Source organism: Arabidopsis lyrata, assembly GCF_000004255.2.
Source record: "Arabidopsis lyrata subsp. lyrata unplaced genomic scaffold ARALYscaffold_2, whole genome shotgun sequence".
Taxonomy (NCBI): domain Eukaryota; kingdom Viridiplantae; phylum Streptophyta; class Magnoliopsida; order Brassicales; family Brassicaceae; genus Arabidopsis; species Arabidopsis lyrata.
Genome location: NW_003302554.1, coordinates 2,566,395 through 2,588,865, shown reverse-complemented (window position 1 = coordinate 2,588,865; position 22,471 = coordinate 2,566,395). Strand labels below are relative to the sequence as shown.

Sequence of the window (22,471 nt, the reverse complement as noted above, 5' to 3'; positions counted from 1 at the left end):
ATATATTTTTAGTGTTTGTGGTATTTTTGAACTAAAATGTTAGTAGTGGTATTTTTGAAACAAAAAAAATGAATGATATTACTTTTAAAACAAAAACTTAGTTTAATAGTATTATAGGGTATTTCTCTTAACTTTATTATTTCACAAGTAATAAAATAATAATATAATAATTATGTCAACTTATGCTATCTGTGAAAGTTTGTGGAGGATGTGTTATAATTGTTCACAAAACTTGTTTTAGTGATTTTAAGAGTATTTGTCTAAATTAATGTAATGAAACAACATGAAAAAGGAATTTCATTCAAAAAAATGTAACAAAAAACTTCATACAAAAAAAAAATAATAATGTAACAAACAACATTTAAAAAAAAAAAAAAAAAAAAAAAAAAAAAAAAAAAAAAAAAACTTTACACAAATTACAAAAAAAAATACATCAACCTTTCTTGCCTTGTTAAAAAAAAGTGCAGAAAACAAAAATAAAATAAAATAAACACATCGTTGTTAACGCCGTTTAGTGTATTTAACTACGTCGTTGTTCATTGACACGATGAAAGCACTGCTTTCCTTTATAGGACTCGCGACGTTCCCCGATCCAGATCATACGACGAATGCATCTCCTTGGCTTCGTCGACAACAGTGAAACTTATGGCTTCTTCGATTTTGGGATCATCGACTCGCAGGGACTTAGTTCGTAACTCGAACATACACGAGGTATTTTTGATTAAATCTGTTTTTGAGTTTTTTTCCAGTTGGTTGATTTTGGAACATAGTGATATTGGAAAGTGATACTTGTTTTGTCTTTTTGGTTAATTGGAAAGTGATATTTCTTTGATTTATGGAACTGTGTTAATGTCACAACCTTATTTCTGATTGAATTACATTTTCAACAATATGTTTATGATTGGAGAGCTGAATTCGATGAGCATCTAGACACTGCGGAAAATGTTATTATTCTGAATCTGAAATTACATGTAATTGTAATTAGCATATTTTGTAAACTTGTATAACAAGAAATTTATCCAAATGTTGCTGAATAAGAAACTTGATCTTCTTCTCTGTTTCCTTCAAATGATTTTAGTCCCTTCAAATGACCTAAAGGTTGATTTTGTTTTTGAAAATGATTAACACAAGAATCCTTTCTTTGTATGAAGATTCAAATCAGTTCATGGTGACATAAACTATTGCAAAAAGAGAGACCACAAGCGGGATGATGGATCCGACCATGATGGTGTTGCAGAAACTTATGTACGAGGTAGTTATCCAGGGGTCGAAACACCATCATGGTCAGATCCGTCATCCCACTTATGTTTTTTTAGGTCAACAAGGATATTGGACAATCGAAAAGTGGAGCTCTATTTATGACGGTATGTTTATGTATCTCTTGGAAGTATATACTTAATCAAACTCCCTTTATTTGAATTTTATGTGGATATTGGCAGTTTGAGATTAACCATCTCAATAACAAACATCTTGAATGTGTTGAGGTTGATCACGATGATGCCACGTCCGGTTTCATTCAGGGACTTCAATTCAGAACCAACTTCATGGTTTTTGAACTAATTGGATATGATAAATGGTACCAAGTTTTCACTTGCATTCAAGGGACATATATCATTGGGTTTTTACTTTTATGGATATATGACTATGACATACACGATTAGAAGCTAAAGGTTGCGGGAGGCAAGCAGTGGGATAATGATCTGCAAGTGGAACTTCTTACTTTTATCATATCCCATCAGCTCGAAAGTCTTGATGTTAGTTTTGAATTGAAGTGCTTGAATTAGACCAGATGAATAGTCAGTAGTCACAACCCTCTACATATATGAGATCTTCAGGCGTTGAGAAGATTAATCTCAAAACTGTAACAGAAAAGTTGGTGGAAAATTAAGTCAATAATCGCCAACTTGAGAGACCATGCACTGATACATCTTTATGTTGTCGACTATTGATATAATCGACCTTAGTACTAGAAACAAATATAGGGATGATGGGTTTTTCGGCAGCATAAAAAAAGTGTACATTCGCTTTGATAACCACTTAACTACCGTGTATCAAATTTAATTCAACAACAGTAACACAGTGGGAAAACATATGCACAAGGTAATTCGTTCAGACTCTATATGTATGATTATCTAAACTAGTTCACAATGATCGAAATGTTGGAAGCGATAGGCATACTGGGAGGTGGTGACATCGGTATTCAGACCATCCATTTTGAATATGTCAAACTTAAAAGTGGAGAACTCTTTGGTGTTTGGGATAGTGGTTTCACACAAACGGTATGTCTTTGAAATATATTAAGCTATAGCGTACCAAAAGTTATGTTGCACTCGTACGGTGTCCCAGTTCGAAACATAAATAAAACTTCTTTTATCCGTTTTCGCTGTATCAATGTTACTTAACAATATTTGTTTTCTTTTCTAATGCAGATTGAGATTGACCATCTTAACAATGAGCATCTTGAATCTGTTGAGGGTTATTACAACAATACATCCTGTAACATTTGAGCACTTCAATTTAAAACCAATTTCAAGGTTTTTAAACTGATTGGATATGGCAAGGGTGCCAATTTTATACTTCCAGTCAAGGGAAAGATTATCATTTGGTTTCATGGGTATATAAGAAGCCGGACTTGTCCACTAGTAAACTCCCTTGAAGCATATTTCACATGGATTCCTGCTAGTAAATTAGAAGCAAAAGGCAGCAAGGGAGGCACACAATGGGATGATGGAGCAGACCATGAAGATTATAAGAGGTGGTTTTGAAGGCATTCAATACATCAAGTTCGATTATGTCAAGAGTGGACAACCTAAAATTGGCTCAGTCCACGGTCTCTCGGGTAGAGGTTTCTCGCAGGCGGTATGGTATGTATTGGAATTTCCCATGTTCTCATTATTGACTTGATTTCTAACCTCTTTTTTTCCACCATTTTCTTTTTCTTATTGTTTTCAGTTTGAGATTGACCATCTCAACAATGAACATTTGGTATCTGTAGAGGGTTACTACGACGACGAGTCTAGAGCCATTCAAAACTAACAGAAAGACTTCTGAGCTGCTGGGATATGAAAAGGATAAGAAGTTTTCACTTGCACACAAGGGAAGGAAAATCATTGGATTTCATGGATATGCTGAGAAGAACCTCATTTCTCTTGGAGCATATTCCACAACAGTTTCTGTTAGTAAATCGGTATGTCACGGTAGTAAATTAAACGAGTATTGGGATGATGGTGTTTTCGACGGCATAAGAAAGGTGTATGTTAGTTATTCTATCAATCGTGTAGCGTGTATCACGTTGGACTACATCAGTAATCACACAGTTGCGAAGCGTCAGCACGGGAAGAAGTAGAAGAGGTCAGATTCCTTAATAGCTTATACTCTTGTTCTTGATTGGTATCTAAAATAAGAAGTTTAATTCTACTGTAGTTTGAGCTAGACTATCCAAATGAATTTATCACATCTGTGGATGGTACTTTCAAATATTCTAGCATTAGGAAAGTGAACTGCGTTACGTCTTTGGTTTTCAAAACATCAAAAGGGAAAATCTCTCCGACATTTGGAAGCGTGACTGGGACTAAATTCGTGTTGGAGACCAAAGGTTGTGCTCTAGTTGGGTTCCATGGATGGACTTTTCTTCCTTATCTTACTGCTATTGGGGCATATTTTTCTCCTCTGCCTCTTCCTCCTACTGCGGAGAAACTAGAATCACAAGGTTATGACCGAGGAGCTTTTTGGGATGATGGTGTTTACGATGGTGTTAGAAAGATATATGTAGGACAACGTGAAAATGGTATAGCATTTCTACTCGAGAAAGAAGGCTACAAAATCGCTGGGTTCCATGGAAAAGCAAGTAGCATGATTCGTCAACTTGGGGTTCATGTCATGCCCATCATCCACTGATCATCTATTCATCTTCATATATCTTCGATGTTTCAGTTCTCCAATTTCTCATATAATAAGAATCACCGTATTAAAGCAGTATTTCAATTTAGTATAAACTAGATTTTAACCCGCGGTACACCGCAGAATGATTTAATTTTAAAGTTAGTATAAAAATATTTTGTAAATTGTATCTCTTTATAACATATTTATTTATATTATAGTTTACAATTGTTATTAAGTAACGGTATACTACGAGTCCACGAGATAATTATTAATAAACTGAGGATTTAACCAGTATTAAAGCGGTATATAAATATTGATTCAAATTCGTCCGCCATATAAATCATTTCCGAAATATAACCCGTTCCGTAATTTCTTAACCCGTCCTGTGATTTGTATTAAAAAAATAAGGATTAAATCCGTATTGAAGCGGCGGATTAATGATATTTTAATCTTTTTATTATTGTTGATTCAAAAACCCGTCCCGCTAAACCCATCCCGCCAAAAAACTCATTTATTTTATTAATGTTCTTATTTATGATATGATTCTGAATCATTGTCTAAATATTTTAATCGATGTAGAACGTTGAACACACATTTTCGTCAATTGGATAATATATGTCCGTTTTTAAAATTTCGAATCACAGTATATGCAGAAAAAAATTGATTTTTTTTTTACTTTATGTATTATATGATGATTCAAAACAGTTAAAAACAAATCAAACAAAGATGATAGGAGAATCATAATTATAAATCTTAATCAAATCTTCTAAAAATCTAAATTATTAAATATGGAATATCTAGTGTATGAGTTGGGTTAAATATAACCCGACCCAACAAATTTTTGTGAAGGAATTTTTAAAATGGGTCGGATATCCGATATACCCGAAAGCTTTTTTACCCACCCGTTACAAAAAGTGCTGCAATTATACTAGTATAGATGTTTGACAAAAAAAAAAAAAAATACTAGTATAGATAAGCCAAGGGTGGTTTACTCCGGTTTAGGATTTAGCATCTTTGAGTCAACAAACTTTGGACAAATCTGAAAAACAAAAGCCAATCGGAATCAGTTAGTGCCAATAAGTCATGTAATAAGTCATGTTCTAGTTGAACAACCCGAGAAGTAGTAAAAAAACTTTTTGGTGCTTTGGATTTGGAGTTGCTTTAAGCACAAACCACACACACTTATGTTCGTTTTGTTATTGAAAGTTGTTGTAAACTAAAATAATTGAGGAAACGCAAAACATGGAAAATACTTTTTAAATTTTCGTTATAAATAAATACACCACACATTACTAAAATTTTTTTTAAAAAAAATTCTTCTAATTCTCGTATTTGGTCGCAGAATCTAACTTAATAAACAATTAAGTAAATTATATTTTTTCACGAAGAGAGAGAGAGAGAGATAGAGTCAGCAGATGACACGAATCACTCCACCAAAGCTTCTTCTCTCTTTTTTGTTTTCTTCTGATTAAGCGTAGAACATTTGTTGTTGGGTTTGGTTTGGTTTCGATCGATTCTTGAAATTGGTTTTGGTAAAAATCTCACCTTTAAAAGTGTAAACACTTTACTTTCTCTCTAAACGTATCTTCTTGCTTCATTACAGTGACTCCTACAATCTTAAAGCTTCAGATTTCTTCTCTTTAAGGTTTGTGTCTGTTTTTAATCTTTCTTCTTACTCTGTTTCTTGTATGTTGTCTAATGTTTTAATTAAAGATCACATCTTTGAAATTTATTGCACCGCCATTAATTTTGTTGAACAGTTCGTGACCAGATTTCTTCCTAAATATAACCTTAAATGACTAATTTTTTGTTGTTGTTGTTAATTAATGTCGTAATTAACCAAAGCAACTTTTTTTGTTTTTAATTTCATCATTAGTATTAAGAGTTTATTTACTTTCCCTAGATCTGGAGAAGAAGAAAAAATCCAATAATAAAAACTCTTTGTTTCTATTCGTTTATTTATACAAATCCTTAGCCGTTTCGCTTTCAACAGTGGCCCAGATTGTGTTCGTCTGTCTCTGGGAGAGTGAGTTAAAACTCTGAAAGAAGCCATCTTTGTGTGTTTCTTTAAGCTTTTTTTTTTATCTTCTCATTATTGTAGAAAATATCTCATTTTTGTTTGAAAGATTTATTAGTTACATGCTAAAAAAGTTTCGATTTTTATTTGCTGTGTTAATGTGGAGCCTCTGAATTTTGTGTTTCTCGTGTAGATTTTTTCAAAAAGATACATTCTTGTTGCATGTGCGTAGATCAGCCTTGTATAGAACTGAGATTTTGGTGAAGCTTTTGAATTTGGTTTCTTTGTTCTCTGTTCTTGTGAAGGGAACACAAAGACGGTGGCTTTCGGTGAGTTTTTCTGATTGATGAAAACTTTGGAATGTCTTTTGTATGGAAATTGATGAATTTTGGTTTGTGTGTGGTTTTTGTAGCTCGGTTAATAGATTATGGAACATGATTTACCGTCTATTAAATCATGGAAGTCACTTGTTAAGAGAAGAAACAATGCTCAAGAAGGGGTAAGTATAGCTTTTTCCTCTGTATCTCAGCGCGATTTTCCGGGTTAAGCGGTTGATTTTGATGTGGGAATGCTTGGAATCTGCAGGGTAAATCGTCGTGGAAAATGAAACCGGTTGTGGTGCTCATGTGTACAGTACTTTTGATCTTTTGGTATAAGACTACAAATATTCAGTATGAACAGACAGAGGTATTATGGACAAGACATAGCTTTTATGTTTAGATATAACGATGTGATTATTGATATGTAACTCTCTTTTGTTTGGTATATGCATTCATTAATCAGATAGAAGAAACAGATTATCCATTTGAGATGGCAAAGGTAACATATTGAATCTCTTTGTTTCTAATGTTGATGCATTACCGGTCTTGAGTTGATGTGTGGGGATCTTGTTCAGGAATCTGAACCGGTCAGTGAAAAGTTGAAAGGCTTGCCTTTTGGTATCATGCAACCTAGATCAGATTTGGAGTTAAAGCCACTTTGGTCAAGTAGTAGTTTGAGGTCAAAGGTTAGATTTTTATGTAAGCTTTAGATAGAGGAATCAGATATATTTGTTGCTATAGGAATTTTCTGATGTCTTTTGTTCTCTTACAACAGAGCGGCGAATTGACCAACCGTAACTTGTTGGCAATGCCGGTAGGACTTAAGCAAAAGGATAATGTTGATGCTGTTGTAAAGAAGGTAAGGATGCTTTGTCCATGTCAGTGAATTACTGAAATTTTTGAGGGTTGGAGAAAAGTTTCTGTTTCTAATGTAAGTTTGTTCGTTGAATTCAGTTTCTTCCTGCAAATTTCACTGTCATTCTATTTCATTATGATGGAAACATGGATCAATGGTGGGATCTAGAGTGGAGCTCAAAAGCCATACACATTGTTGCACATAACCAGACAAAATGGTATAATGATTTTACCAATATAAAAATCTATGATGATCAACTATATACATGGCTTGTAACAATGGTTTGTAAAAAATTGATATTACTCAGGTGGTTCGCAAAACGTTTTCTCCATCCGGATATTGTCTCCATTTACGATTATGTTTTTCTTTGGGATGAAGATCTTGGAGTGGAGAATTTCAACCCGGAAAAGTAAAATTCCTTTTACCACTTAACTTGTGAATTTACAACCTATAAAGGTCAAATCTTGGAGTGCCTTTTCTAAACAGTCTCTCTGCAGGTACCTGAGGATAGTTAAAACAGCGGGACTGGAGATATCTCAACCGGCCTTGCACCCAAACTCAACCGAAGTTCACCATAGAATTACAGTCCGGTCTAGAACGAAAATATTTCATAGGTGAGTTCCTTGTGAACCACTTGTTAAGGAGTTCTATTAATAATTTGTGTCTTTTATTACTTACACAAGATGGTTACAAAACCGTAGGCGAGTTTACGATAGTAGAGGCAATATGAAGTGTTCAAATGCTAGTGAAGGGCCTCCATGCACCGGGTAAAATTTCTTAAGTAGCATAACAATTTAAGACTTCTCTTATATACCAAAACACAAAAATTAATGTCATTGTTTGTGTATTTTTCTGTTTTTCTAGATTTGTTGAAGGAATGGCTCCAGTGTTTTCGAGATCTGCGTGGTTTTGCACTTGGAATCTAATACAAGTAATTTTTCAAAATGAACGCTTATAAACAATATATCTGCTCTGCTTTAAATGAAATTGCATCCAACTTCTTGTTGTTGCGGTTTGCAGAATGATCTGGTTCATGGCTGGGGAATGGATATGAAACTTGGATACTGTGCTCAGGTAAAGTCTTTTTTCTCTTTTTCTTCTTTAAGACTTGCCAACATCATTAGCATTGTTACCCGATTGCATTCTCTAGATGAATCGGTTTTGAAAATGTCGTTATAGGGTGACCGTAGCAAGAAAGTAGGCATTGTCGACAGTGAATATATCTTCCATCAAGGCATTCAAACTCTAGGTGGAAGCGGTTATCCCGATAAGAAGGTAAGATCCTTCCTCTACTTCCCTTCATATCCTTCTTGTATATACCGAAAACCGATAAACGAATATTCTCTTCCTAATTTCCACAGAACTCAGCTCGCAGCAGAGTGAATCGGGTAAGCTACATGAACTATCCAAATCCTCATTTTTTTACTGTAAAATAAACAGAAATTTCACAACTTTGGTCACTTTTTTCTTCTGTACAGAGACGCGGTTCTGCCACATTTGATTCAAGAACAGAGGTGAGTTATTATTGCCCGATGATGAATCTGCTTTAGGAACTTTCTTTTGTCTCTAGAGCAGTAGTGTAATGTGTGTGTATTTTGTAAGCAGATACGGAGACAATCAACGTGGGAGCTTCAAGCTTTTAAAGAACGGTGGAACCAAGCAGTTGCAGAAGACAAGAATTGGGCCGACCGATCTTCATCGACCCGGAACCGAATTGGCAATAACCGGAGATTAAAAAGAAGTAGTGTGATTCCAAGTTTAGTGCAGAGGAAAGCTGAAGAGACTACAACATAAACAGATACAGTTTTAATCAGATTAAATATAGAGAAAGTTTTTTTCTTTTTGGTCTCATTGTTATATATAAGTTAATAGTTAATCATTTTACTCTCTTTGATTAGTGTAGTTTTCATGGTCTTCTTTCGATATGGTTCAATCTATGATTAAATTCCAATTATATGAGCCTGTTTTTCTGGTGCCCAAAAAAAAATGAGCATGGTTTTTTTGAAAAAAAGGGTTCATATTAAAAATGGGGTGTTTCTATAAAATTTAGGGATAAAGTTCAAATCAATTTTCTCAATAAACTCTCTTTTTGTTTGTAGATATAAAGTTAAGATAATATCCCATTAAAGGTTTGCCCAAAAAAAAAATCCCATTAAAGGTTCTCTCCATCATTTTCATATTTAACAAGGTTTAAAAACATAGATCTTGTTATGAATTAAAGTTTTCTATGAATCTTGTGAAAGGCATGGAAAACAAAATTTAACAGTTTTCTAATATTTCTAAATTTCTGATCAAACTTGAGCAAGACTTTTTTTTTCCATATTTTCTCTGTAAATAAGAAGATAATATTAATATTGAATTTTTTAAAAAAAATTGTGCCGTATGTGATGGGTTACTTTTCAAATGTTCTTAGAAGCAGACAAAGATTATTGACCAAAAAAAATAATAATAATAATAAAAAAAATAATAATAAAAAAAAAATAAAAATAAAAGATTATTGACCAAAGAAGACAATTTCAATTTCCTCCTCTGTGTGTACTCATTGGAAAATTCAAATTATTTGAAACTTGAGTCATTGAATACTTTTAACTAAAAAAAGGCTAATATTTAATTTGTGATACAGACATTAATGTAATGAATCTATTAATTTTACAACTAATAAAATTTAAATATTTTAGTGTAAAGTACTAAAGAAGATTAAGAATAAATCAGATCAGATAAATGGTAATTAACAATATAATAAAAAAAACAATTATTTACTAATAAGACACGCTTTTGTGTATATATGTCTTGTCTTCAACGTTCGGCTTAATCCTTGGTCCGTGCTCAAGATCTTAGATCGATTTCTAAAGTCTTCTTCTCCGTCTTCGTCTGCTGATAACTAGCTTCTTGAATCTTCTGAAGCTTTAATTTTTCATAGCCATGGCTAATCGTTATGATCCAAATCCTTTCGCTGAGGAAGAAGAAGTCAATCCTTTCGCTGTAAGCTTTTTGACTTTTTGATTTAACTCGTAAAAACTTGAGATTTGATCTTTCTGCGAATTGGGTTTTTTCGAATTTTGGTTGATTCATTGAATCTTGTTAATCTTTGGGTTTTACTTAGGGTTTGATTTTATTTCTACTCGCTTGTACTTGTGGCTTAGAATCTGAATATGGGTTTAAAGGAATTTAAAATTATGAGAGATTTGTAATTCAAGGGTTGATAAAGATTCTACCTTTATGTTCCTAACTTTCGGTTTGTTCTTGGGTTTGTGATGCTTTGTCATGAATCTTGAAGATGTTTCTCACTGAATTCTGAAGCAATGAATTTTGTTTTTGTTAACTGATTTGTAATGGTTGTGAATGTAATTACGTTGTGTAGAATCCTAGAGGTGTTCCGCCTGCGTCGAATTCGAGACTTTCGCCTTTACCTCCAGAGCCTGTTGGTTTCGATTATGGTCGAACCGTGGACATTCCTCTTGAGAGACCTGGTGGACAGGTTGGTTAGAGATAATGGATTTGATTTTTTATTATATGTTTTTGTGATTAGGTGGATCTTGGAGTTACTTATGATAGCTTTTTGCGTCTTGTTTGATTGTTGGGAATCTAGGATTTGAAGAAGAAAGAGAAGGAACTCCAAGCCAAAGAAGCTGAGCTAAAACGACGAGAGCAGGTATTGGCTGCTACCTATTAGTTTAAGTAAAGCATGGACTTATGCACTATTGAGCCGTCTCCTTCATTTGATAATTTTGTGATTTACCGGACACGGTGGTTCCTTCTATTTTTCGGAGTTGGATTGTTTCTTAGGTTTTGTCTATTTTTAAGCTCTATAAGTTAAAAGGACTGGAGACTTTTGACTCTTGTTTGTAGATTTGCAGTCTTTAGATAGTTCTTTGCAATGGTTCGATGTTTTCTTGGTTATATGTTTAAACCTTTTGAAATTCGTATTACCTAGCAATGGTGTTGTTATTCATTGAATGTTTTTTTTTTGGTTCTATGTAGGAACTCAAACGAAAAGAAGATGCTGCTGCACGAGGTACTACAATATACTCTTTTCAAGCACTTGTTTCCAAGCTGTCTCCTAGATGATTCTATGTATGTCTCAATTGACTGGTCCCTTTTCGTCCTTTATTAAAATCTTCCATTTTGCCATTTACTCTTATGCAGCTGGAATCGTTATCGAAGTGAAAAACTGGCCGCCTTTCTTCCCGCTTATCCACCATGACATTGCAAACGAAATTCCGGTTCATCTCCAAAGACTACAGTATGTTACCTTCGCAACGTATTTGGGTACGTATTTTGTTGTCCTAAGTTAACAATTTCCATATGATACAAATACTTACTCTCTCCTGCATTGCAAGCATGAGATTTATCCTCGTTACTTTTTATTCATTTATTTGACACATAGATGTAATTCATTTTTGCCAGGTTTGGTTCTTTGTCTTTTCTGGAATATCATCGCCGTTACTACAGCTTGGATCAAAGGAGAAGGTTTGTTTCTTAAGTCTATTTCAAAGTTTGCTCGTTCTCCTCTAGGAGACCTTAACTGCATATTTAACATGACTTAAGAGTTTGGTTTTATGTTGTGCAGGAGTGACGATATGGCTTCTTGCCTTAATTTACTTCATAGCTGGTGTTCCAGGAGGCTATGTGTTATGGTATCGGCCACTCTACCGTGCCTTCAGGTTCTTACATGATTTTAGGAGTTTTCTACTTTCAAATCCCGGCTTCTTAAAAATAATATTATGTTACTGATTCTATCACATTTTTGTTGAATGTTGCAGAACTGATAGTGCATTGAGCTTTGGATGGTTTTTCTTGTTCTATATGGTGAGCAACGATTAGCTTCTATGGATTTTTTTCACATGTATGCTCCGTATAAAAACTCAGTTCTGAAATCTTGTTCTTGCTGCAGCTCCACATTGCTTTCTGCGTCTTTGCTGCAGTTGCTCCACCTGTCGTCTTCAAAGGAAAATCTCTTGCGTAAGTTTCTTTTTCACCTAACGTCTACACAATTGAAGTTGATTTTGTCACTGTGTTTGGTAATTTGAGTGTTGAGAAATTCCATTTGAATTGATCAAAGCAAACAACCACAAGTTTTTTGTTCCAAATGATAACAACCATTCTAGTACCTGTTACTGGCATACTTCACTAAATAATAGTTGCATAAGTAGTTGCTATCAACTTATCCATTGTTTGGAAAATTCTCTAACCTTTTTTTTTTTGTAATCGATTTTTTTCGCTCTGTTACAGTGGGATCTTACCTGCAATAGATGTCTTAAGCGGTCAAGCAATTGTTGGGGTAAGCTCTCTCACCCTTTGACGATCTTCGAGGATCTTAAAAACAATTCTAAGATATTCTAACATATGGATCATTGATCTGATATTTGTTCTGTTTACAGATATTCTACTTCATTGGGTTTGCGTTTTTCTGCCTCGAATCAGTGGTTAGCATCTGGGTTATTCAGGTCTCTCTCTTCAATTCCCATCACTATATTATCAGTCTTTGAACTTGTATAGTGTTATAATCTGTAAATCATTTTCTTGAACATTTGATTTTGATATGGGTTTGTTTTGTTTGAGCAGCAAGTGTATATGTACTTCCGAGGCAGCGGGAAACAAGATCAAATGAGACGGGAAGCGGCAAGAGGAGCCTTGAGAGCCGCTGTTTGAGAGGTTTCGTTGTAACATTCTGGTTTGTGTATGCAATCTTTACTGTTTCTTTCTTTTTTCTGATTTTCTTAAGTCTCTCTCTCTCTCTCTCTCTCCCTCTCTGCTCTATAAGCACAAAAAAAATTATTCAATTTTTCCTTTGTACCTTTATGTCATGTAAATTTGTTTGTTCAAAAATCAGAGTTCAGATTCATACGTATTTCGAAACCATTCAAAATTGTTAGTTTTTTATAAGAACTCATCTTACATCCACACCATTATTTCCTTGTTTGCGTTTGTGTTCTTGTATTATAATATTTTTAACGGCTACTTTTATGTGTTTCAGTTTTCAAATATAATTTTTAAGAAAAATTCTTACATTTAGGAATATATTAGTTTGCATACATTGTCACAAAAACTTCTATATCAAATAGTCACCATCATATGCAAAGACAAATAATACATGCTTGTAAGTTGTAACCATTGATAACAAATTTATGTTGCTCCAATGGTTGAAAAATTCATCCGATTTTTTTTTCACAGCTATGTCAATCTTGGTTGGTAGGAAAAAAACGGTAAAACTTTTGTAACGAAAAATTAGAGCAATAAGCAATAACATGGTACACAACTCAATGTCTCAATTAGTGAGACCACTTTTGGTATAAATAATTTTTACCGTTTAGTAACCATACTAACTTACCGTTCTCTTTTGGCTTGGGTTGCTCCATTAGCAATATTTTGTATAATAAATTAACCATATGATATATCATTTATTATAAGATAAAATCAAAACACACCAAAATCAAGAAAACAAAAATAAAAATCAAAGACTATATGCTATTATATTATATAAATAAACATTTCCCACAACATTCACATTTCAACAATAAGCCACACACTTCTTACAATCAATGGTGCAACCACCACCTCCACCACTACCAATGTATACTTTGACGTTCCGGCTTAAAGACTTGAAACACTTCGCCGGACAAGTCAGCTCCTTCTTGTAACAATGACCTTTCTCTTTACACACCACCGATAGTCTCACCGCACGTCCTTTGTTATTTTCGCCGCTTAGTTCGCTGTAACTACCACCAGGACCGGAACCCGGTAAAATAAAACCGGTTGCCAGTTCAGTTGTAAGGCCAGGGTATCCTCCTGGTCCATAGCCCTTGTCATTCTTGTTAAAGTTACCTTTAGAGTTTTTCTTGAGCTGATCCGAGTAGGATCCGGTTGATGATGATTCTGGTCGGCTGGGGCGTGAGTAAGAGTGTGTTAGTGTGAGAAGCAAAATCGTGAAGAGGAGATTTAGTTTTGTAGTCATACTTTTTGGTGAGAGTTGGATTTGTTTTTTTGGATTCAGTGGTTCGTGAAGAAAAGAGAATCGTTTATTTATAGAGAAAAGGTTTTAGATATAGAAACTACGAAAAGCATTTAATTGATTTGGAGGAGAAGTTGGTGATAGTTGAAAGTAAAGTCACTTGCCAAGATATACGAACCTAAATTTTGTTTGATTTTTGAATAGCGGTGTATACTAGGGTTTATGGTTTGGTTTGGTTTCGGTTCGAATTTTTTTTTTTTTTCGTTTAATTTATAGAAAAAATATTAAACTAATTGTTGTTGTTCGGTTTGGTTTTTGTTTGGATTCATTCCATTTTAGTAAAACTCAAATCATTCTTAAGAATAGAAAATACTCAAGAATATGGTTCTAACCATGAGGTCGGCAATTTTAATAAGAGACGAGGATGGAGATTTCATGAACTATGAGTTAGTGAAACTACTAAAACACATACTCTTACTAGAGATTGTATATAAAATATGATTTAGATTACACATAAGACATGAAATGTTAGATATGCAGAGGACTAATACCATGTAAATTTTGGGCTAGTAGTGTTACCTAAGTTTTCTAAGGGTTATGTTACTTAGTTCTCCAGTTCGATTCTCATCTGAGAGGAACTATCGTACTGTCGTACTGTCGATAGGGTGATATATGGGTCTCGGTTTAGAGTTCCTCAAATAACAAGAACAAAAAAAAAATAACTAAAACTAAAAGTGAGGAAAACAAAATTAAGCTTGTGAAATTCTACTGTTGTTATAGCATTTATGCATATTTGTTAATGAATGAGGTTTGTGGTGTAAAACTATCTTCTTCTTTCTTTCTTTTTTGAGCACCAAGTGTAAAAACTATCTTAAATTCATTTCTCAATTTTATTATGTATTGTGTTCTTTATAAAATTGATTAATAGTATATCAGATGGTTAAGAAAATATGTGAAAGGAATGGATTTTAAATATTTTAAAAATCATAATGTGGAGATTCATGAATCAGAATTTAAAGATTAATAACAAGGCAAAAATAAATATATACTTTAAAAAGATGAAAATATAAACAAAAGATATAAAATGATTTTCAAAATAGAGAAGGAAAAACAGGGAAAAAAGAATAAATGACTCATGTCTCTATCTAAAAGTCATACTCTCTACTGGTCGGTCCTTTCTCATGATGGTCTAATTACAATTTGGCAGTACAAACCCAAAACTGACTTTATTGCAGACAAGAGATGTGCGACAGATAATTTTCCCACTTCACGTAGAAGAAGAGAAAGTGCCATTAAGTTCCTCAACTATCATCTACTTTTATTTTTCTTAAACAAACATTTTTATTTATTTATAAGTACTTGAATTTTAATTCCCACTAATCTTCCAAATTATAATTAAAACCATTTAATTTATGCTAGAATCTGACCAACTAGTTTTCCATGTTTAGTGGTTGGGTATTCTTGTGCATGCATATATGATACCTATATATAACATATTATCTCTTATCATTTTGTTTTTAAATATATTTTTATGATAGTTGAATTTTGTTTTCAACGATATACGAACTTCTTGGGGACCCTTTGTTCTGTGTTTGTTTTCTAAGAAAAGTCTATTTGAGAAAGAAAATTCAATCACAAGAAAACCCCACCCCACCTGTCTACTAAAGTGTATTTGGTTCACCCACCGTATTCCATGAAAATGATTTTTCATATGCACTTCTCATAATTTTCTTTAAATTATGGTCGTTAAAATGCTTGTATATTTATGTATTTAAGAAGACACTGTCTAAATTATAAACAAGTAGAAATTTTTGAATATTCATTGTATATTTGTTTTCGAAAAATGTTGAATAGATGTGACTAGAAATATATATTATACTACATAGTTGGTAGGAGAATCTTCATCATAATGCTAGAAGGAATTCACTGAGCAATACATCAAATTTTTTTTTTTTTTTTTAAGGCTCAAGCTTCGATATTAATTCTATTATTTTCTTATCCTCAATTTACCAAAAACAGTGTAATTAATAATTCTCCTAACATAGTTATCGATAGCAGAGCAAACAGCAAACACAAAAAGTAAATTATGTGATAAGAAGTGGTTTTTAACTTGTTTAATGGTTAAACTAAGGAATTGAAGTTCCACAATTTCATAGACAAATTGTAGCTTGCGTTTAGAAATGGGGAGCTGAGCTAATGTGGAATCCTTGTAGGGGTAGCAGCATGTAAGACCACTTCAGCAGGGGCACCAATATTAATAGCTACTTCAGCATTCACATTCACATTAACAACACCATCGACATGATCATCATGCAGGTAATCATTTGCCAAAGAAGCAACTCCATGAATACACAGTCCAAGAGACTTGGTTACAGCTCTTGCTTGCATCTCCTCGGATGAGTTGGGATTTTCTCTCATTGAGTAGAGAGAGAGCGATAGGATTTTTGTTATCGGAGAAACTCATAATCTCTTCAACAAGTAAAGAGATATCAGTTTGACGAAAGCCTCAAATGTTGCTAAAGCCATCTGAAATCTTGTTCTGGAGCAAAATGGTGTTCATGCCCGAATCTACTTTAGATTTATCTCTATGATTTGCAAAACATTGCTTTTAAAAATTTGTTTTTTTCTAAATATTATAAGTAAAATGTATTTTTTTACCATAAAAACAGAGTGAATTCTGATGATTCAACCCTGAAACACAAGCTAATACCTTGCTTATTGCTATGTCTCTTTTTATTGATCAGTTTATTTCCATTAATCTTTCTAGCTTGCTTAGCATCCTAATTGTCCTGAAAATGTCCAAAGCTTTGTAAATATTTTTTTTTGTTAATCAATAAATTTAACATTCAACAAAGCAAAAAAACTAAAAAAAGGGTGAATTCTTTTATATATATATATATATATATATTTATTTATGTATATATATATATATATATTGTCAATTGAGTTCTTTTATATTCAAACTAAAAGAATAATAGAAAGAAAAAACAGTTAAATGGATAACAATGAGTAAAAACAATCATCTCTCTAATCAATCATATGATAATCAGTTAAATGCTATTATATATTTTTCGGTACTTTCATTGTTTTCTAGAAATTCAAGAATCAAGCAAGTGAACAACCTTCTCTCGATCCAATGATAAGTTTTTTTTTGGTTAAAAGGTATCAGAAGATGCTAAGTTATAGGCTATCGTTTTCATTGGATCGAAAGATGAGTATTCACTTGTTTGATTCTTTGATTCCTAGAAATCTAAGAAAGAAACAACCAGTCTCGCATGTTCAGCTGAAGTTGAATACCGATGTATAGCTTTTGAGTTTGTGAGATAGTGAGATCACACCATCTTTTTTCATATTTGCACATTTCATTATCTTTTCGAAAATAAATTTTATATGAGAACATGATTACAATTCAAATACATTAAAGTTGATTTGTCATATTGTTCGGAAAAAGTTTGTCCCAAAAAGGTTTGCATCTTTAAAACACATTGTGTATATGTATATGGTAACAAGATGGGAGTTTCATCTCTTTTCACTCTAACTTGAAAGGTAATTATTTATATATATATCGATGTAGCTATAAAAAAAGTAGTTATGAAATTTAGTTAGATAGGTACTTTTTTTTTTTGATAGGAATGTTAATATCATATAAATGAAGTTTTGAGGTTTTACAAAAGAGCTTAACCTAAGGTTGTAACCTTGCCAAAAAAGAATAAAAAACAAGAGTTACAAAAACAAATTGTTGTGTGTCAAACAACAAACTATCTAATCCAAAACGGCATCAGGTTCCTGAATTGCTTCCGGTTCTGTCTAGCTGTGATTGTGTTGCGCAGCTCCTTCTCGATGGTTTTAAAAACTACAGCAGGTGAAGCAGAAATCTGGTTGTGAATCAGATTGTTTCGATACTTCCAGATGTGGTAAACAGCGGCTTGGCTCGCCAATTTCCGGAGAATCGAAGGAGAGGAATCAGTTCTCAGCCGTGTCCAAGAAATCAGCGATGGCCAAGTGTAGAAAATGCAGAGAGGCAAATGCAGATGAGACTGAATCAAGCGCCAAACCTGCTGGCTGAACTGGCAAGTCAGAAAAAGATGTTCAAGAGTCTCATCGAAGTTCGAGCATAGGCAGCAAGTAGGGGTCACTTGTAGCCCCCAAGACACCATCCTGCTTCGGGTTGGGAGTCTATTCAGCTGGGCCATCCACATTGTAAAAGCATGCCGTGGGGTGGCTCCTTTGAACCAGATGGAGGGAGCCCAATCCTTGATAGAACTTCTCGGCCTAATAGAATCCCAAGTAGTAGCAGCAGGGAAATGATTGTAGCTAATACCATGAATTACCCAGCAATAGTTGTCCTCACCATCAGTAGAAGCAGGCGGATTGACTGTTGACAACAGAGAATGGAGGTTTCTTTCTTGCGTTGAACGAACAGGTGGGAGATTCCATCCAAAAGCATCACAAGCAGCAGAGACAAGAGAGTGGGCATGCAAGTGCATCTCTCTCGGGCCATTCTCACCATACCAATTGATTAGTGGGCCAAGAGAGGACCAAGAGTCGAACCAGAAACTTGCTTTATTACCATTTCCCAAGTTGCATTGTATAAACGGCTCAGCGAGGTTTCTTAGGTTCAATAAAGATTTCCAATTCCAAGAGTCAGTTGCAGCCGCTTTAAGGGACCAGAGGCTTCTGCCTTTCAAATGGTGATGGTTGTGCCAGGCCACCCAAAGAGAGCCACTCCCCGAGAAGAGAAGCCAAACAAGCTTCAGGCAGAGCATGGAGTTCCAGAATCCCAGGCGCCTAAGACCAAGACCCCCTTCCAGTTTTGGAAAGCAAACATCAGCCCAAGCTACCTTTATCCCTTTTATTTTTTCGATAGAACCCGACCACAAGAATCTGGCACAAAGAGCCTCCATTTTGTTGATGCACGTCTTAGGGAGGATAAAACTGGATATCCAGAAGATGATTTGGCCATAGATCACAGATTTTATGAGCTGCAGACGACCTGCATAAGACAAAAAATAAGTTGCCCAGCTTTTGAACCTCTTTGTCAGCTTTTCAATGAGGGGAGAATACTCTGAAACTCTAAGTTTCCTGCTCATCAAAGGCAGTCCAAGGTATCTTATGGGCAGGGAACCAGTAGCGAATCCTAAGTGCGTGATTTCTTGGGATTCACTAGGTTCCAAGCCAGCAGTAAAGATTTGTGTCTTCTCGCAGTTCATAGTGAGACCAGACCAAGCAGCAAAAATATCCAGAGCTTCAGCAATCCCATATAGCGACGAAGACGAACCATCAAAGAAGATCATTACATCATCAGCAAACATCAAGTGCGTAATATCTAGTTCCATTGTCTTTGGATGATAATTAATAAAACCAGCCGCGAAACTAGAATGCAAGAGCCTACTGAAAACCTCCATAGCAAGCACAAAAAGATAAGGAGAGATAGGGTCTCCCTGTCTTAAACCTCTTGAGCTGGAAAAATAACCCGATGTATTTCCGTTGACAGAAACAGAAAAGTGAGGCATTGAGATACATTGGCTGATCCAATTAATGAAGCGGTCTGGGAAGTGCATCGCTTTCATTGTTGCAGTTATAAAATTCCACTTTACTGAGTCAAAAGCCTTCGCAAATCAACTTTGAGCATCCCTCTCGGACCTATGTTTTTTCCACTGTAACCATTCACCAACTCAGTGGCCAGGAGCACATTTTCAGCGAGCAATCTACCCGGGAGAAAAGCAGACTGGGCGGTGGAGATGATTGATGGGAGAAGGGCATGCAGCCTACCAGCAAGTAATTTTGAGATTACCTTGTACACTGTATTGCACAAAGAGATTGGTCTGAAGTCAGTAGTAGAGGATGCATTAGGAATTTTAGGGATAAGAATAATGGTGGTAGCGTTCCACTGCTTTAACAACTGGCCAGATCTAAAGAATTTAGAAACTGCATCAACAACTTCAGGTCCAACAATATGCCAGCAATTCTTGAAAAACTCAGCAAAGTACCCATCAGGACCTGAAACTTTATTGCGCGGGAGAGAAAAGACTGCTGCCTTAATATCAGCTGGAGAGAAACCAGCAGCTAAACTGTCTTGTTGGGTCGCAGAACATCTGAAATTGAGCAAGCTTGAAAGGTCAGCAGGATCAAATTGGGGTAACTCCTCAGGACCACCCAACAAAGAAGCAAAATAGTCAACACAGTGCTCTTGAATTTTGTCCTGAGAGTCAATCTGATTTCCCGAGCTGTCCAGAAGATAATGGATGTGATTAACTGCAAGCCTTGCTGCAGTGATGCGGTGGAAGTAAGCTGTGTTCATGTCACCCTCACTGAGCCAAGTAATTCTGGATCGCTGACAAAGAAAAGATTCTTCCGCCTTTAGTAGAGTTTGCCACTTCTCAGTTGCCCTTCGCTCCAACAGAGATAGAGCATCACTTGGATTTGAAAGAAGCTGATTTTGAAGCTGAATCACAATAGCATGGGCTTCCTTCACTCTTTTCTCTAGATTGGAGTAATTTTCCTTACTAAATAGCCGGATAGAGGCCTTCAACGCTTTGAGCTTCTTGGACAATCTAAACATTGCAGATCCCACAAAATTGAAGGTGAACCAGTGATTTACAACAAGAGGCAGGAAATTGGGATTCTGAAACAGGAAGTTCTGAAACCGAAAAGCCTTCCTTTTTCGTTGCAGAGGCAGATTTAGTTGAATGCAGCAGGAAGCATGGTCTGAAAAATCTGGTGCACCAAAAAAACCAACGGAGCCAGGAAAAACCAGATTCCAGTCATCATTCACCAGAATTCTGTCTAACTTTTTAGCTATAGGGTTAATGCTCCTCTTATTCCACCAGGTAAAGGAGCATCCTCTGAAGTTGAGGTCTGAGATATCAGCATCCAACAAGCAATCGCGGAACAGCCTTGTGGGCAGATCAATATTTGGATTTAGGGAGGCGGAGTTATCAGAAGGGTTAAGAACCTGATTAAAGTCCCCCAGGACGCACCAAGCTTTTCCTGAAACCCGACTGTTTGAGGCAGTGCTAACTATCTCGGACCAAAGGTCCCTTCTAGCAGACTCCTCATTTGCTGCATAAACAAAAGATATGACAATCTCTGATTGTGAATTCGGCAGGAGAACTTCACAAGTCATCATCTGGAGGGATTTGGAGATGATTGACACCTTGACACTAGGATGCCACAAGATCCATATCTTCCTCAAATATGAAAAAGCATAGTTGTCTTCAAAAGCCCAGCCTGGTAAGATTGCAGATAAAAATTTCTTCTGCTTTGGCTGCTTGACGTGAGTCTCAATTAGACTCCCCAAAAGTGGCTGGTTAAGCTTGAAGCAGTCCTTAAAACCTCTACGATGGCTTAACTTATTAAAACCTCTAACATTCCAACAAAAAATGTCTGTATACATTGATCAGATTTGCTTGGGGGCCTTGCCCCGGGAACTCCTCTGTTGTCTCTGTGAGAACATCTTTAAAAACTGCCTTTCATCGACCTCTGGATCAACACCATCCTCAGAAGATTGCACATCTGAAGAGTCCGAAGCAAGACTCTTAGATTCCAAAAGCTCCTGCTCAGCTTGGATCATCTCGATTCCAGTGTCTATACTCAGGGAGCCTTCATGGTTCTGTAAGGCAGAAGTAACAGGAACAACAACCTGAGCCGGAATAGAGCGACTTCCTGAGGGCTTATCCACTACCCCAAGCTTCTTTGTAGACTTTGGCTTGACCTGGATCCACTGAGAGGAGGTAGCAGTTGACTCCTTTGACTTTTGAACCTGGACAACAGCACCTGATTGAACTGCTATCGCTTTACCTTTGTCATGGGCTGAGGCAGCGCCAGCAACCACAGGAGAGCAAGATGAGGTCACAGGGACGACAACTGCTTCCTTTTTCTTTGTAGATTTCTTTTTTGACTTGGCCTTGCCACGAGGGCATTCTTCAGCTGAGTGGCACGCGGAGCTGCAGGCAGAACAGACAATTGGAGCTAGCTTACAATGCTTAAGGTTGTGCCCCACCTCTTTACAGAAGGAGCAGACAGGAGGCATCCATGGGCTGGACACAAGGATGCGACAGATTTCTCCCGAGGCAAATTGAACATTAACTGCTTCCGGAAGAGGCTTGCGGGGATCAATAAGCGTGAAGACTTTTGCCACTTCAAGATTAGTCATATTTGCTGTTGAGGGGTGTAGCCCTTTGGGCTCTCCAACAAGACCTGCAATAAACTCAAAACCATCATGGTTGAAGAACTGGTAAGGTACATTTCTCAATTCAAGCCACACAGGGGCGGAAGAGAGCTCAGGTTTCTTCGGGGTAGGTCCTGGCTTCCATTTTGCTACAAACATGGTCTGGCCCTCAATTTGCCATAGACCTTGAGCAAGAATGCGGTTTCTTGTGGCAGAGTTTGGGACACGAAACAAGAAGGCGTTGCCTTCCATCTTGGTTACAGAGATATCTCGA

The 22,471-nt window shown here is 35.7% G+C and overlaps 5 protein-coding genes across 7 annotated transcripts; 3 read left to right on the top strand and 2 right to left on the bottom strand.

Annotated features, from left to right (window-relative positions):
- The first annotated feature begins 489 nt into the window (after nucleotides 1–489).
- LOC9324160 (jacalin-related lectin 14) lies at nucleotides 490–4,033 on the top strand. Its single transcript, XM_021034485.1, is given in 6 exon segments — nucleotides 490–711; nucleotides 1,152–2,746; nucleotides 2,748–2,839; nucleotides 2,996–3,023; nucleotides 3,025–3,342; nucleotides 3,405–4,033. Coding segments are annotated over 5 exon segments (1,254 nt in total). The 5' UTR covers nucleotides 490–711; nucleotides 1,152–2,423; the 3' UTR covers nucleotides 3,898–4,033.
- Nucleotides 4,034–5,298: 1,265 nt separating this feature from the next.
- LOC9324159 lies at nucleotides 5,299–9,034 on the top strand. 3 transcript variants are annotated; one of them, XM_021034422.1, is made up of 17 exons: nucleotides 5,299–5,527; nucleotides 6,093–6,228; nucleotides 6,312–6,398; nucleotides 6,485–6,586; nucleotides 6,683–6,718; nucleotides 6,795–6,905; nucleotides 6,995–7,078; nucleotides 7,174–7,292; nucleotides 7,383–7,484; nucleotides 7,573–7,689; nucleotides 7,777–7,842; nucleotides 7,940–8,006; nucleotides 8,096–8,149; nucleotides 8,255–8,350; nucleotides 8,437–8,463; nucleotides 8,554–8,589; nucleotides 8,681–9,034. In XM_021034422.1, the coding sequence occupies exons 3-17, from the start codon at nucleotides 6,327–6,329 to the stop codon at nucleotides 8,867–8,869; spliced, it is 1,278 nt and encodes a 425-aa protein (XP_020890081.1). In that variant the 5' UTR covers nucleotides 5,299–5,527; nucleotides 6,093–6,228; nucleotides 6,312–6,326; the 3' UTR covers nucleotides 8,870–9,034. The 3 variants fall into 3 exon arrangements, with proteins under 3 accessions (XP_020890081.1, XP_020890083.1, XP_020890082.1); XM_021034424.1 differs by lacking the exon at nucleotides 5,299–5,527 and adding an exon at nucleotides 5,826–5,908; XM_021034423.1 differs by lacking the exon at nucleotides 5,299–5,527 and adding an exon at nucleotides 5,855–5,939.
- Nucleotides 9,035–9,725: 691 nt separating this feature from the next.
- On the top strand, nucleotides 9,726–12,979 carry LOC9322622 (secretory carrier-associated membrane protein 3). Its single transcript, XM_002888049.2, has 12 exons — nucleotides 9,726–10,057; nucleotides 10,437–10,553; nucleotides 10,665–10,727; nucleotides 11,057–11,090; nucleotides 11,222–11,344; nucleotides 11,483–11,545; nucleotides 11,646–11,739; nucleotides 11,839–11,884; nucleotides 11,970–12,037; nucleotides 12,308–12,356; nucleotides 12,457–12,522; nucleotides 12,641–12,979. Exons 1-12 carry the CDS (start codon nucleotides 9,998–10,000, stop codon nucleotides 12,725–12,727), a joined length of 870 nt encoding a protein of 289 aa, XP_002888095.1. The 5' UTR covers nucleotides 9,726–9,997; the 3' UTR covers nucleotides 12,728–12,979.
- Nucleotides 12,980–13,521: 542 nt separating this feature from the next.
- On the bottom strand, nucleotides 13,522–14,177 carry LOC9322621. The gene has a single exon (XM_002886509.2). It carries the CDS (start codon nucleotides 14,028–14,030, stop codon nucleotides 13,587–13,589), a length of 444 nt encoding a protein of 147 aa, XP_002886555.1. The 5' UTR covers nucleotides 14,031–14,177; the 3' UTR covers nucleotides 13,522–13,586.
- A 7,249-nt stretch (nucleotides 14,178–21,426) lies between these two features.
- Nucleotides 21,427–22,449, bottom strand: LOC110230865. Its single transcript, XM_021035063.1, has one exon. It carries the CDS (start codon nucleotides 22,447–22,449, stop codon nucleotides 21,427–21,429), a length of 1,023 nt encoding a protein of 340 aa, XP_020890722.1.
- Between the last annotated feature and the right edge of the window lie 22 nt (nucleotides 22,450–22,471).

What these genes read in the sequence shown, in the direction of transcription:
- LOC9324159 (XM_021034422.1), top strand. Translation starts at nt 6,327, where the DNA reads ATGGAACATGATTTACCGTCTATTAAATCATGGAAGTCACTTGTTAAG. An exon ending in TTGATGCTGTTGTAAAGAAG is followed by an intron (nt 7,079 to 7,173) that starts GTAAGGATGCTT and finishes CGTTGAATTCAG; the next exon opens with TTTCTTCCTGCAAATTTCAC. An exon ending in GCACATAACCAGACAAAATG is followed by an intron (nt 7,293 to 7,382) that starts GTATAATGATTT and finishes GATATTACTCAG; the next exon opens with GTGGTTCGCAAAACGTTTTC.
- LOC110230865 (XM_021035063.1), bottom strand. Translation starts at nt 22,449, where the DNA reads ATGGAAGGCAACGCCTTCTTGTTTCGTGTCCCAAACTCTGCCACAAGA.
- LOC9322621 (XM_002886509.2), bottom strand. Translation starts at nt 14,030, where the DNA reads ATGACTACAAAACTAAATCTCCTCTTCACGATTTTGCTTCTCACACTA.
- LOC9322622 (XM_002888049.2), top strand. Translation starts at nt 9,998, where the DNA reads ATGGCTAATCGTTATGATCCAAATCCTTTCGCTGAGGAAGAAGAAGTC. An exon ending in AGAAGATGCTGCTGCACGAG is followed by an intron (nt 11,091 to 11,221) that starts GTACTACAATAT and finishes ACTCTTATGCAG; the next exon opens with CTGGAATCGTTATCGAAGTG. An exon ending in TACCTTCGCAACGTATTTGG is followed by an intron (nt 11,345 to 11,482) that starts GTACGTATTTTG and finishes CATTTTTGCCAG; the next exon opens with GTTTGGTTCTTTGTCTTTTC.